The sequence below is a fragment of the Herpailurus yagouaroundi genome, unplaced genomic scaffold, assembly GCF_014898765.1.
Source record: "Herpailurus yagouaroundi ecotype Mexico unplaced genomic scaffold, PumYag 185, whole genome shotgun sequence".
Classification (NCBI taxonomy): Eukaryota; Metazoa; Chordata; class Mammalia; order Carnivora; family Felidae; genus Herpailurus; species Herpailurus yagouaroundi.
Genome location: NW_024412416.1, coordinates 28317003 through 28332528, shown reverse-complemented (window position 1 = coordinate 28332528; position 15526 = coordinate 28317003). Strand labels below are relative to the sequence as shown.

At 40.6% G+C, this 15526-nt stretch overlaps 1 protein-coding gene across 1 annotated transcript in view; it reads right to left on the bottom strand.

Moving 5' to 3' along the window:
• NIPA1 (NIPA magnesium transporter 1) overlaps positions 1-14909 on the bottom strand; it is a 104103-nt gene extending 89194 nt beyond the window's left edge. Inside the window, exon 1 of the mRNA XM_040493893.1 lies at positions 14735-14909. Within this exon, the coding sequence (XP_040349827.1) occupies positions 14735-14897 (163 nt within the window). The 5' untranslated portion in view covers positions 14898-14909. The remainder of the gene's footprint in view (positions 1-14734) is intronic.
• Positions 14910-15526: the final 617 nt, after the last annotated feature.

Here is a 15526-nt window from a genome sequence, read left to right as displayed (position 1 = left end):
TGCAGATACATCTTTACTAGGGCAGGTGTGACTGTGACCCAGTGTAGTGGGCCTCTCCCCCAGGGGACCAACCATCACAGGCTACCTGCAGTCACAACTCTATTGATCACAGAGTGCTCCAAAATGTCAGCTTCAGGTCAGGTGGAAACAGGACTAGGCTTTTTTTCCTCCCCGCTTTGGAAGTAGGCTTATAGTTGTTTGTTTTTTCATTTCCTTTTCTCTTTTTTTGGCCCAGGCTTTTTGTTTTTTCTGTTTCTTTGAAATCAGGCTTATGGGGTTGTTTGCTTTTTTTCTTTTTCTTTTCTCTTTTTCTCATTCAGACATATTATTATTATTCAGGTTTATTTTAACAAACAAACAAAGCACACCTAATTAAAGGTCCAAACACTCCCCACTGCAAGCAAGGAGAAACTCTCCAGAGGACTGACCTGTGGGAAAGAGCAGCCAAAACACAACAGCAAAGTGCACACAGCATACACCAGAAACACTTCTGAAGTACCTGGCCCTGGACAGTGCATGACCTCTTCTTAATATAGCATTACTCTCAGGAGCAGGAAACATAACAAGCTTTCATAATATGTAAAAGACAGAAACATAGCCAAAATGACAAGATGGAAGAATTCTCCCCAAAAGAAATACCAAGAAGAAGTCACAGCCAGGGATTTACTCAAAACTGATATAAACGAGATATCTGAACAAGAATTTAGAACAACAGTCATAAGAATACCAGCTGGGTAGTAGAAACCAGAGAAACCCTTCCTGCAGAGATCAAAGACTGAAAAACTAATTAGGCTGAAATTAAAAATGTTATAACTGAGACACAACTGGATACAGTCACAATAAGGATTGAAGAAGCAGAGGAGAGAGTAAATGACATAGAAGATAAAAATTAAAGGGGTACCTGGGTGGCTCAGTCAGGTAAGCATCCAACTATTGATTTCAGCTCAGGTCATAATCTCGCAGTTTGTGCTTGAGCCCTGCATCAGGTTCAGTGCACAGTGTGGATGGAGCCTGCTTGGGATTTTCTGTCTCCCTCTCTCTTCCCCTCTCTGCTCATGCTCTCTCTCTTTCTCTCTCAAAAGTAAATGAATATTAAAAAATGAATGAATGAATGAATGAATAAATAGAAAATTATGGAAAATAATGAAGCTGAAAAGAAAAAAGAAGAAAACTATCAGATCATGAAGGTAGATTTAGGGAACTCAACGACAAAATAAAGTGCAATAATATCAGTATCTTAGGAGTTCCAAAAGAAGAAGAGCAGGAAAAAGGGACAGAAGGTTTATTTGAACAAATTATAGCTGAGAACTTCCCTAACCTGGGAAAGGAAACAGGCATTCAAGTCCAAGAGGTATTCAATGTGCTAAATGGGAAAAATATGCACCCAGGAATCCTTTATCCAGCAAGGCTGTCATTCAGAATAGGAGAGATAAAGAGTTGCTAAGATAAACAAAAAAGGAGTTCAGGAATACTAAACTAGCTCTGTAAGAAATATTAAAGGAGACCCTTCCAATGGGAAAGAGAAACCAAAAACAACAAACACTAGAAAAAAACAGAGACAATCTACAGGAACATTGACTTTACAGGTAATACAATAGCACTATATTCATATTTATCAATAATTATTCTGAATGTAAATGGACTAAATGCTCCAATAAAAAGATAATGGGCATCAGAATGGATTTTAAAAAAAGCTCCATCAATGTGCTTCTTACAAGAGACATATTTTAGACCCAAAGAAACCTCCAGACTGAAAGTGAGGGGATGGAGAATGATTAATCATGCTAACAGACATTAAAATAAAACTGGAACAGCCATACTTATATCAGACAAACTAGATTTTAAAACAAAGAATGTAATGAGAGATGAAGGGTACTGCAAAATAAAAGGGTCTATCAAAAAAGATTTAACAATAAGTATTTATGCCCTCAACTTAGATAATCCAAATATATAAATCAATTAATCACAACCATAAAAAAACTCATTGATAATATAATAGTAGGGGGCTTTAACACCACACCTACAGCAATGGACAGACCATCTAAGCAAAAGATCAACAAGGAAACAATGGCTTTAAATGACATACTAAAGCAGATGGACTTAACAGATACATACAGAGCATTTCATCCTAACGCAGCAGAATACACATTCTTTTTGAACAGATACACCACAGATATACCAGCAATTATAAGAGAATGTTACAAAAAACTATATGCCAACATATTGGACAACCTGGAAGAAATGGATAAACTGTGAGAAACATTATTAAACTACCAACTAAAACAGGAACAGAAAATTTGAGCAGACTGAGAACCAGCAAAGAAACTGAATCAGTAATCAAAAAACTCTCAACAAACAAAAGTCCTAGACCAGAAAGCTTCACAGGCAAATTCTACCAAACATTGAAAGAAAAGTTAATACCAATTCTTCTCAAACTATTCCAAGAAAAAAAAAAAAAAAAAAAAAAGGAAGTAAAACTTCCAAACTCATTCTATGAGTCCAGCATTACCCTAATACCAAATAAAGGCACCACTGAAAAAGAGACCAACATCCTGGATGTTCACATGATGCAAAAATCCCCAACAAAATTCTAGCAAACCAAATCCAACAACACATTAAAAGAATCCTTCAAAAAAAAAAAAAAAAAAGAAAGAAAGAAAGAAAAGAAAAGAAAAAAAAAGAATCCTTCAACACAATCAAGTGGGATTTATTCCTGGGCTGCAAAGGTGGTTCAATACTTGCAAATCAATCAATGTGATACATCACATTAATAAAAGAAAGGATAAGAACCATATGATCCTTTCAGAAGATGAAGAAAAGCATTTGACAAAGCATAACATCCATTCATGAGAAAAACTCTCAACAAAGTAGGTTTAGAGGGAACACATCTCAACATAATAAAGGCCATCTATGAAAAACCAAGAGCTAATATCATCCTTAATGGGGAAAAATTGAGAGTTTTCCCTCTACGGTCAGAATAAGAGGGGATGTCCACTCTCACCACTATTATTTAACATAGTATTGGAAGTCCTAGCCATAGCAATAAGAGAAGGAAATAAAGAGATCCAAATTATCAAGGAAGAAGTGAAACTTGCACTATTTGAAGATGACATGATACTCTATATAGAAAACCTGAAGGGGCGCCTGGGTGGCGCAGTCGGTTAAGCGTCCGACTTCAGCCAGGTCACGATCTCACGGTCTGGGAGTTCGAGCCCCGCATCAGGCTCTGGGCTGATGGCTCAGAGCCTGGAGCCTGTTTCCGATTCTGTGTCTCCCTCTCTCTCTGCCCCTCCCCCATTCATGCTCTGTCTCTCTCTGTCCCAAAAATAAATTAAAAAAAAAAAAAAAAAAAGAAAACCTGAAAGACTCCACCAAAAAATTGTTAGTAATGACACACAAATTCAGTAAAGTTGTGGGATACAAAATCAACGTACAGAAATCTGTTGCATTTCTATACAGCAATAATGAAGTAGCAGAAAGAGAAATTAAGGAACAATCCCATTTACAACTGCACCAAAAACAGAAGATACCTAGGCATAAACCTAATGAAAGAGGTTACAGACTTGTATTCTGAAAACTATAAAATACTGATGAAAGAAATTAAAGACGACACAAAGAAATGGAAAGACATACCATGCTCATGGATTAGAAGAAATATTGTTAAAATGTCTATACTACCCAAAGCAATCTACACATTTCATGCAATCCCTATCAAAATATCACTAGTATTTTTCACAGAGCTGGAAGAAACAATCCTAAAATTTGTATGGAACCACAAAAGACCCCAAACAGCCAAAGCAATCTTGAAAAGGAAAAGCAAATTGAGAGGTATCACAATTCCAGATTTCAAGTTACATTACAAAGCTGTAATATAATCAAAACAGTATGGTACTGGCAGTAAGACAGCCATATAGATCAAGAGAATATTATAGAAAACCCAGAAATGAACCCACAAATGTATGGTCGATTAGTCGTACTGGAAGTAAGATAGACACATAGGTCAAGAGAACAGAATAGAAAACCCAGAAATAAACCTACAAATATATGGTCACTTAATCTTAAAAAAATTTTTTTTAACGTTTATTCATTTTTGAGAGACAGAGAGAGACAGAGTGCAAACAGGGGTGGGGCAGAGAGAGAGGTAGACACAGAATCCAAAGCAGGCTCCAGGCTCTGAGATGTCAGCACAGAGCCCAACACGGGGCTCGAACTCACAAACTGTGAGATCATGACCTGAGCCAAAGTCAGAGGCTTACCTGAGCCACCCAGGTGCCCCTATGGTCAATTAATCTTAAAGCATGAAGGAATATCTAATGAAAAGACAGTCTTATCAACAAATGATGATGGGAAAACTGGACACTTCATGCAAAAGAATGAAACTAGACCATTTTCTTACACCATACACAAAAACAAATTCAAAATGTATTAAAGATCTAAATGTGAGACCTGAAACCATAAAAATCCTAGTAGAGAACATAAAAATCTGAGAAGAGAACCTTGGATTGAAGTATCCTCTTTGACATGGACCATCGTAACTTCTTTCTAGACATGTCTTCTGTGGAAAGGGAAGCAAAAGCAAAAATAAACTATTGGGACTACATCAAAATAAAGTTTCCACACAGCAAAGGAACCAATCAACAAAACTAAAAGGCAATCTATGGAATGAGAAAAGATATTTGCAAATGACATATCTGATAAAGGGTTATCCAAAATATATAAAGAACTTATAAAACTCTGGGCACCTGGCTGGCTCAGTCAGACCATGCGACTCTCGATTTTGGGGTTTTGGGTTTGAGCCCCATATTGGGTGTAGAGATTACTTAAAAATAAAATCTTTTTTTTTCTTTTTTTTTTTTAACGTTTATTCATTTTTGAGACAGAGAGAGACAGAGCATGAATGGGGGAAGGTCAGAGAGAGAGGGAGACACAGAATCCGAAACAGGCTCCAGGCTCTGAGCTGTCAGCACAGAGTCCGACGCGGGGCTTGAACTCATGGACCACGAGATCATGACCTGAGCCGAAGTTGGCCGTTTAACCGACTGAGCCACCCAGGCACCCCAGAAATAAAATCTTTTTTTAAAAAGTACTTATAAAACTCAACACCCAGAAAGCAAACAATCCAATTTAAAAATTGGCAGAAGACATGAACAGACATTTCTCCAAAGACATACAGATTGCCAACAGACACATGAAAAGATGTTAATCATCATTTACCTACCATCAGGGAAATGCAAGTCAAATCCATAATAAGATATTACCTTACACCCATCAGATGGCTAAAATCAACAACACAAGAAACAACAGGGTTTGGTGAGGATGTGGAGAAAAAGGAACACTTGTGCACTATTGGTGACAATGCAAACAAGTGCAGCTACTGTAGAAAACAGTATGAAGGTTCCTCAAAAAGTCAGAAATGCTCTATGATCCAGCAATCACACTACCAGGTATTTACCCAAAGAATACAAAAACACTAATTCAAAGGGGTATATGCACCCCTATGTTTATAGCAGCACTATTTACAATAGCCAATATATGGAAAAAGCCCATGTGTCAATCGATAGATGAATGGATAAAGAAGATGTCATATATATATATATATACACATATACAATGGAGTCTTATTCAGCCATCAAAAGGAATGAAATCTTGCCATTTGCAACAACATGAATGGAGCAAAAGAGTATAATGCTAAGTGAAATAAGCCAGTCAGAGAAAGACAAATACCATATGATTTCACTCAGATGTGGAATTAAAGAAACAAAACAAACAAGCAAAGTGGAAAAAAAAGAGAAAGACAAAACAAGAAACAGACTCCTCTTAAAAAAATTTTTTTGATGTTTGTTTTTAAGACAGGCAGAGCACGAGCAGGGTAGGGGCAGAGAAAGAGGGAGACACAGAATCCAAAGCAGGCTCCAGGCTCTGAGCTGTCAGCACAGAGACCGACCCAGGGCTTGAACTCACGAACCATGAGATCAAGTCGGACACATAACCAACTGAGCTATCCAGGTGCCCCAAGAAATAGACTCTTAATTATAGAGACCATACTGATGCTTATTGGAGAGGAGGCAGGTGGGGGATGGGTGAATAGTTGATGGGGATTGAAGAATCCACTTGTGATGAGTACCAAGTGATGTATGAAATTGTTGAATTACTGTACTGTACACCTGAAACTAATATAACAGTGTAGGTTCAGTTACTGAAATTAAAATTAAAACAGAACACACACACACACAAAATTAAACTTCATCAAAACTAAAATTTTCTGTCCTTCCAAAGGCACCCTTAAGAAAATGAAAAGGCAAGCCACAGAGAAAATTTGCAATTCCTTTATCTGACAAAGGACTTGTATCCAGAATATACGTACAAACTAACAATCAATAACAAAAAGACACAATCCAATAAAACATAGGCAAAGCTCTTTAAAAGACACCTCATTAAAAAACATATACAAATGGACAATAAACTCATTAAAAGAAACTACCATAAGGTATCAAGAAAAAGAGAATGAAAATCACAGGATACCACTGTACACTTACCAGAAAGGTTAAAATTTAAATATATGACCACACTAAATGTTGAAGATAATATGGAACACCTAAAACCCTCATATATTGCTAATGAGAATGTAAAATGGTACAGAGTGGGAAAAATATTTAGTAATGTCTTAAATTTACTTATATACCTACTATATGATCCAGCACTATTATTCCAAGGTATTTACACGAAAGAAATGAAAACATTATGTTTTAAAAAGAATTATATGAGACTTGTCATTGCACCTTTATTCAAACTGCAAAACTTTGGAATCAACCAAAATGTTCATCAACAAGAGAATGAATGAGCAAATTATGGTATATTCAAACAATGGAACACTATTCAGCAATATAATAAATGTACTATTGATAATAGCATAATGAATCTTCAACCATGCTGAGCCAAATAAAAAAAAATAGACGTAAGAAAGTACATACTATATAATTCCACTTACATGAAGTTCAAAAATAGGCAAAACTAATTCATTCTATGCAGATAGGTATCAGAAGATTGGGTACTCTGCTGTGGTGTGGGGAGCACAGAATATAAAAAAGACATGAGGGAACATTCTAGGGCTACAGCAATAATCAATTTCTTTACTAGGGTGTTAGATACACACGTATATTTATTTGTCAAATAACCCTAACCCTAACCTAACCTTAACCCTAAACTCATCAAACTGTACCTTTAAGATTTGTGCAGCTTATTCTATGTAATTATACTCTAATGTTTTTAAAAAAGAAACAGTTTATAAGCAATACATAAACTTCTAGGTTAGCCCACACAATGGTGACCATAATGCAATAACTGCTATGGTAGTTTCTCAGTTTCTTCAGGAAATGACATTGTGTTTCAAGAGGAAAATGAATCTGGTATATATTAACACATTCTCCTTCCTCATCATACTCCCCCAGAAAGCTCAATGCAATACTTGTATTCTATTTTCTTACTGTGTCCATCTATCAAGTATTTACTAGAATCATCATGTACACAATCCTTAGTGAATACGAAGACTTAAAAAGTCTCCCAAGGGATGGTTTCTGCCCTGAAAGAGCATCCACTGCCTCCTTGCTGTAACTGCAGAGCTTTCTCTCCCATTTTTTTCCTCACAGAGATGGAGGCTGCCCCCAACCCACCCTGAGGGCAGAGAAGCCAAGGTGACTGATTCTTGCTTTCATGACAGGTAGATGTCAGATATTTATAGCTGTACTAGTGTGCTCTGTTTATGTGAACAGAACAATCTATGATAATGAGCTCTCAGTCATGACTAGTAGAATGCAACTATAGCAGAGAGAAGCCAAAATTGTGGAAAACAAATTTTGGGAATATATGTTTATATTTCCTCTACATTTAAATATGAGCATGGAAATAGATATGATATTCCTGGAAATCTTTTTGGCTATATACATATATGTATGTATAATACATACTTGTGTATGTATACAGTTTATAAAAACATCACTTTTAGGGGCACCTGGGTGGCTCAGTCAGTTAAGTGACCAACTCTTGATTTTGGCTCAGGTCATGATCTCATACATCACCCAGTGCTCATCACAACAAGTGTACTCCTTAATCCCCATTACCTATTTAATGTGAAAAGTTATCTTTTCTAGTCCATCATGGTTAAAAAAGGTTTTTTTTTTTAATGTTTACTTATTTATTTTGAGACCTCACACATACGTGCAAGCAGGGCAGGGGCAGAGGGAAAGGGAGAGAGAGAATCCCAAGCAGGGTTTGTGCTGTCAGCATGGAGCCAGATATGGGGCTCAATCTCATGAACTGTGAGATCATGGCCTGAGGCAAAATCAAGAGTAAGATGCTCAAATGACTGAGCCATCCAGGCACCCTCCCCCCAATTTTTTTTTAAAGTTTATTTATTTTGAGAGAGAGAGAGAGAGAGCATGCGCAAGAGCAAGCAGGGGAGGAGCAGAGAGAGAGGGAGAGAAAAAGAATCCCAAGCAGGTTCTGCACAGTTAGCATGGAGCCCCATGCAGGGCTTGAACTCATGAACTGTGAGATCATGACCTGAGCTGAAATCAAGAGTCAGATGCTTAACTGACTGAGCCACTCACGCACCCCCAAAATTTTTTAAATGACTGTTTACTCATTACGGACTTAATTGGACTGAAAATATAAATAACATTTTATACTATACAAATATTTTTGAGGAAAAAATATATTCTGTTCAACAGCAATCCAATAAGACCAAGGGTTATTTCACTTACATTGTATGAAAATGAGAATAAATTTTTATTTGCCTTAAAGTCTTTGGGTATTATTCACAGTTATAATAACACAGTATCAGATTACAAAGTAAATTTCACACTTAAGCCTTATCTGTAGGTAAATCTATCTTCCCTCTTACCTTCCCTACAGGGACCAGGGCAAAATAGATGATCTTCATAATGAGCATGAGCTGGGTTAAAATCCTGATACCAGCAGTTCCATATCAGGTGCATGCCTCAGGGGATCTATGCCTTATACATTCCCCTCCCACACTGAACCTGGGTTGGCCCTGAGTAAGCCAATAAAATGTGGCAGAAGTGGCACTGCAAAACTTCTGAGATCAGGCCACAAATATCCACACAGCTCCCACCATCATCCTTGGAAGATCTGGTCTAAGGGAAGCTACCCACCATGTAAGGGATCTGACTTCCCCATGAGACCATGGAGTAAGGAAGCCCAAGGTAGCCACATGTGAAGAGACTATATGGAGAGATGGAGAAAGGGAGGGAAGGAGGAAAGCAGAAAAGGAGGGAGGAAAAGACAGAAAGAAGAGAGGGGGCTCAGCAAGCTGATAGATACATGAGTCTGGGACACCATGGGTTTTCTATTAGTAGCCTCCTTTATCTTCTCTTCTTATGGAAACAGTATCAGTTAAACCAGGTACAGGCTTCAGAGCTATTCTCACCATGTTCCTTATCAACAATGATCTCTCTTCAGGACTAGACAGAGATCAGATAGGTGTAGATGTTCAGATGTAGCAGTAACTCTGGCTTCATTTACTTAGTAGAGGCCACAGGTAAATGACGTGAGCTTTAAGTACCTTGAAGAAAGCTCTGAAGTCTTTTCATAAAATATAAGGTCCAGTTTTACCTTCTTCACTCAAGTTATACATGGCCAGTTAGCATTACTGAGTATCCATCACATGCCTCCCAAGTGGACAGGAGCTGTGCCCTGCCTTGATAAGCCGAGATCCAGGGGAGCAGACAAGTAAACAGGCCATCATCCCATGGGTTTCAGAGGCAGAAGGGGGTTGAGGACCAGCGCCAAGGAAATGCATGGGGGAGGAAACTGACCCCATCTGTCAGGGTCTGAAGGGTTCACAGAAGCAGCAGAAACTAATCGCAGACCACTGCAGGGATGAAGACAATGTGTGTCTGTCTTTTCTGTGGATGTGGAGGCACCTAAGTGTGCCTGGAGATGGCAGGAGAAGCAACGAGAAAGAACACATACATCCCACAGCCAGGGAATGCACGTGCTTCAGAAACAATGTACAGAAGGCTTGGGACAGCAGGCAGAATGCCTGAATCCCAGGTTCCATGCTCACAACACAACTCACTCACCTTTCCAGTGTCTTAACAGTATGACTACAGTTTTAGACTATACTCCTCAGGAAAGAGACTATGAAACCTGGAAAGGATTTTTATTATGGTAAAATAAACATAAAATTTATCATTTTAAACACTTTTAAGTGTACAATTCTATGACATTAAGTACATTCACATTGTTGTACAACTATTACCACCACTGATCTCCAGAACCTTTTTATCTTCTCAAACACTGTACTCGTTAAACACTAACTCTCCATTCCCTGCTTCTTGCAGTCCCTGCAACCACCATCCTACTTTCCGTGTCTGTGAATTTGACGAAGTACCACATATGAGTGAAATTATACAGTGTTCATCTTTTTTTAACAGGCTTATTTCACTTAGCATACTGTTCTCAAGGTTCATCCATGTTGTAGCATGTGTTAGAATTACCATCATAAGAGGCTAAAAAGGCTAAATAACATTCCATTAAATGTATATACCACAATTTGCTTATGTGTTCATCTGTCAATGGATATTTGGATTGCTCCCACCTTTTGTTTATGCTATGTCCTTTTGTTCTTGCTATAAACATGGGTGTACAAATATTTGTTTGAGACTCTTCTTTCACTTCTTTTGGGTATATACCCAGAAGTGGAATTGATGGGTCATATGGTTAAGTCTGTGTTTAATTTTTTGAAGACTCGCCATACTGTTTTTCAAAGCAGGTGCATCATTTTACATTCCCATCAAAAATGCACAAGAGTTCCAATTTCTCCACACCTTCACCAATACCTGTTATTTTATGCCTTGTTTTTTGTTTCTTTTATTTTTATAATAGCCATCCTAATGTGTGTAAGGTGGTATCTCCTGGTTTTGAAGAAAGGGATTTTAAAAAGATCTGCTGGTTCATCCTGGTCTAGGGCGTTCTATATAAAGTAACTTACTATGCAATTTTCCAAAGCTTCCAGCAAATTCAACCACATGACTTTCCTGAGACTGTTTCCACAAAGCCTGTCCCAGGGCAGGATACCACCCCCAGGCTATCAACCTCCCTAGCCATCATTGCCTACGTGTGCCAGAATTCTGAAGTTGTAACTGGCTTTCCACAAATGCTTTCACACCCCACAATTACCTTGTTTTTCTCACTTAAATCTTTCTTTAACTGGACTCTGACACTAGACATACTATAAATGATCTGTGGCCCCTTGTGCCCCCTGCCCTCTTCTCATACAGAGTCCTTCAGAGGTGCCCCAGGAGTCAGGTAGTCCACCATGAGCTTGTGTTATGGAAAGTGCTCCTGGACTATCCGGTTACTCTGTTTATTGGGAAGGTCCCTTCAAGAGTGAGTGAAAGCCTGTAACAGAGGAAACTTGGCCCCAAAACCCCCAGTAGAAGGGCTGTGACCAAAACTTGCCTCTCCTGAAGCTAAAACTCAATGCTCTCATGTGGCACTTTGTTTAAAGTTGAAACTGCCCATTTCTTCACTGGATTGTTTTCTGGGTGTTGAGTTTGGTAAGTTCTTTATAGATTTTGGATAGACACTTCCAAAGACGACAACAGATGGCCAACAGACACATGAAAAGATGCTCAACATCGCTCATCATCAGGGAAATACAAATCAAAACTACACTGAGATACCACCTCACATCAGTCTGAGTGGCTAAAATTAACAACTCAGGAAACAACATACATTGGCAAGGATGTGGAGAAATGGGAACCCTCTTGCACTGTTGGTGGGAATGCAAATTGGTGCAGCCATTTCAGAAAACAGTGTGGAGGTTCCTCAAAAAATTAAAAATAGAATTACCCTACCACCCAGCAATAGCACTACTAGGAATTTATCCAAAGGATACAGGAGTGCTGATCCATAGGGGGATATGTACCCCAATGTTTATAGCAGCACTATCAACAATAGCCAAATTATGGGAAAAAACCCGAATGTCCATCAACAGATGAATGGATAAAGAAACTGTGGTTTATATATACAATGAAATACTACTTGGCAATGAGAAAGAATGAAATTTTGCCATTTGCAACAACGTGGATGGACTGGAGGGTATTATGCTAAGTAAAATAAGTCAGTCAGAGAAAGATATCATATGTTTTCACTCACATGGAATTTGAGAAACTTGACAGAAGACCATGGGGGAAGGAAAGGGGAAAAGTTGTTTCAAACAGAGAGGGAGGCAAACCACAAGAGACTCTTAAATAGAGAGAACTGAGGGTTGATGGAGGGGCGGGGGAGAGGGGAAAATGGGTGATGGGCATTGAGAAGGGCACTTGTTGGGATGAACACTGGGTGTTACATGTAAGCAATGAATCATGGGAATCTACTCCCGAAGCCAAGAGCACAGTGTATACACTGTATGTTAGCTAATTTGACAATAAATTATATTAAAAATAATAATAATAAAGTTGAAACTTTCACTGAGACAGTTTTTTACAGTGTAAGAAACTGACTGGTCTCCCTTAATGCAAGACCTTGACTTCCTAGTTCTTAGCTACCTCCTCTTTCCTCCTCTCTCTCCCATATCAGTCATTTCATAATGGTCAACTCTACTGCTTGTTAGCAGAGGTGGGAAAAGATTTTAAGGAGAGTAGATTCTGAAACTGCATATCCTCATAATAAAAGTTTCAAGAATATCTGTTGAACAAATCAAAACTACATTTATCAAAACAAGACTATATGTCTGTCTTCCATCACGGTGAGCAACCCAGCTAACCTGAATCTGCAGCAATGGGTTGTAAGTGGGAAAGTATGAAATTAGCAAATAGCACATTTTCACTTTATTAATTTAAAGGCATAGTACATAGTTATAAATAACAGCATCAATTATGGGTGGGTTTTTTTCTGGTTGTGTTTTTTTTTATTTTCTTATTCACTAATATCCTCAAACACATAAGCTGAGCTAAAAAAACACATTTTAGTTTTACTCAATAATTGTTTGTTTTTATTAACTAAAGTCCGTATTCAGGTTTCCTTAGATTTTACCTAATATCATTATGTGTCCTTAGACGACTCCTGTCTGTGATAGTCTCTCAGACTTTACAACTTTGGCAGAGGACTGGTCATATATTTTGCAGGATATTCCTCAATGTTTGTGAGATGTTTTTCTTATGGTGAGACTGGGGTTGTAGGTTTTTGGAAGGACACTACAGAGGAGGAGTGCCCTTCTCACATATCTTATCAATGGGCACATGTGTTATGTTTAAGTTACAGTAAACACTTCACACACCCCTGAAACCTGTCAAACTGATAGGTGCTTCCAGAAAAATAGGCCAATGCCAGATGTGTCTTAGAGACATGTCTGCATCCCAAGGAAAGCATACTTGGTTTTATTCAGATTTTATGTAAAGTTCAGTGTTTTCACTTCTAAGTTGAATTCTTTAAACAAATATCCATGATTTTATATTTTCATTTGAGATTACAGTCTTTCTGAAGGGATTTTTGGCTCTCCATCCAGGAAACTCTGAGAAAGTTTCACCTGTGTTCTGGAATCAGCACTATTAAATAAGTTTACTTATTCTCAAACCCTTGACCTGGTGGTCTCATTTTCCTGAGAACTCTTAATACTATTCTTGTGAAAATAACAGCTAACAACCCACAAGATTCTCTGTCCTCCTGAGAGCAGCATTTCTTGTGTCTCACAGCATGCTACATCTTGCATTCAGTAAATCTCCCAGGGTTCTCTTAACACAGACGCTGTCAACGAACTGTGCTACATCTCTCATTTTCCACATTACTAAGGAGTGGGGTCTGGTGGCTTATCCACCAGGGGAATACTCAGTTGACCCATTTTTTGCTTTTTCAGAAAAATCTGCCTTCAGTTTTCTCCACACTGAAGATCACTTGTAGCCAGATGGCTCAAGTCTAAACCAGAGTATCTCAATCAAGGACCCCAGGAACAGAAGCTACAAAGAAGCACAGACCTCTTGCTTGACCCTGCGAGTGAGAGCCTTCTTGGCCCACCTGTTCCCCGCTCCACCCCCCGCGGCCCTGCCTAGTTCTTTCTTCTGCAGTGGCGTGGTCACTGCAGGGGGTTAGGGGAGGCAAATTAGCGGGTCTTGCTCTCCCCTAGGCCGAGGCCACAGTCTAGGCGAGAGGTTGCTCCTTCTGGGCAAGCACTGCACTCCGACCACTTTGGGATACTATAAACCGGAAGGTTTCCCTAGCAGCGAATGGGTGCGGGTGACAGGGTCGCCTAGGCTCCAACCGGAGGGCAGGTTGGTAGGCTGCGCGGCTGCAGAGGGAGTGGGAGGGTCTGGGAAGGAAGAAAGAAGTCAGCTGGTGAAACCCTGTAAAATTGAACAAAGCCTCTCTAGACGCTAGGAAAAGAGAAAAAGGGTGGGGGAGACACAACTACCACGGCTCAGGGTGCATCGGTTGATTCCCGGACAGCTTCGGGAACTGCGAGAGGACAAGACGCGGCAGCGGCTGTTACGCTTCTAGGGCGCAGGGCCGCGGCAGTGCCTGCGCTTCAGGTGGGCGAGGAGACTCCCGCCCGAGCAGCTTGCCCTCCGAGGTGCTCCGCCTTGGCCCTAGGCCGGGTCTAAGCAGCGACCCAAACACCCCCAACTTGCGGCCGCTCCCCTGCTCATCTCCCGGCGGCTGCTCCCTCCATCCTCACCCCCTTAACCCAAAGCGCAGCCCCTGCGGCCCGCCCTACCTCGTCGCTTGGCGCGCACGATGCCCTTTTTTTGTAGCACGAACGTGGACCCATTCACCAGGCTCGACACGACGGCCACGCCCAGGCCAAGCGACACCGCGGCGGGGCTCGGGCTGCGCGCCCCCTCCCCGGCCGCCGCCGCTGCCGCCGCTGCAGTCCCCATTCCGCCCGCGCCCGCCCTCCGCGCCTGCGCCTGCGCGCCGCGCGCGCTGGGGCTGGAGGGGGTGGACCCGGGGATCTGCTGGGCCTGGACGGAGTGGAGGGTTGGGTTCGGACCGGGTGTGGGTGTGGGGAGAATTCCGAGTTCCGCGGAGGCGGGAAAGGGGAGGAGTAGAACTTGGTCTGCGTGAAGAGGTTGCAGTGGGGGACCCTGGGCTCGTCCAGTGGGGGTGGAGCCCTGGTTCCGCGGAGCCGGGTGATGGAGTAGAGAGGAGGGGAGTGACAATGAGGAAGGAGAGTGAGGAGAGGTAAGAGGGGGCGGTGTGAAAGGGATAAAGTGGTAGATGGGTGGGTGGAGGTAGGGTTCCCAGATTTGGTAAATGAAAATACCGGAAGCCCACTTAAGTTTTTATTCGAGATAAATAATTTTTTAGTGTCCCATGCATTATTTGGGACCAGAAGGAGGTCGGCACGACACCGCCTTTGCTGGGACCATGATCCCAAAGCTTCTAGTCGGAGGCCGTCAGGGAATCTCAAGTGGGTCCTAAAACCTGGACGGCTCAGCTGTAGACACTCAAATGGGACTGCTGAATCGGGTGAAGTCAAGCTGCCTCCACAGTGGAGCAGGGAGCC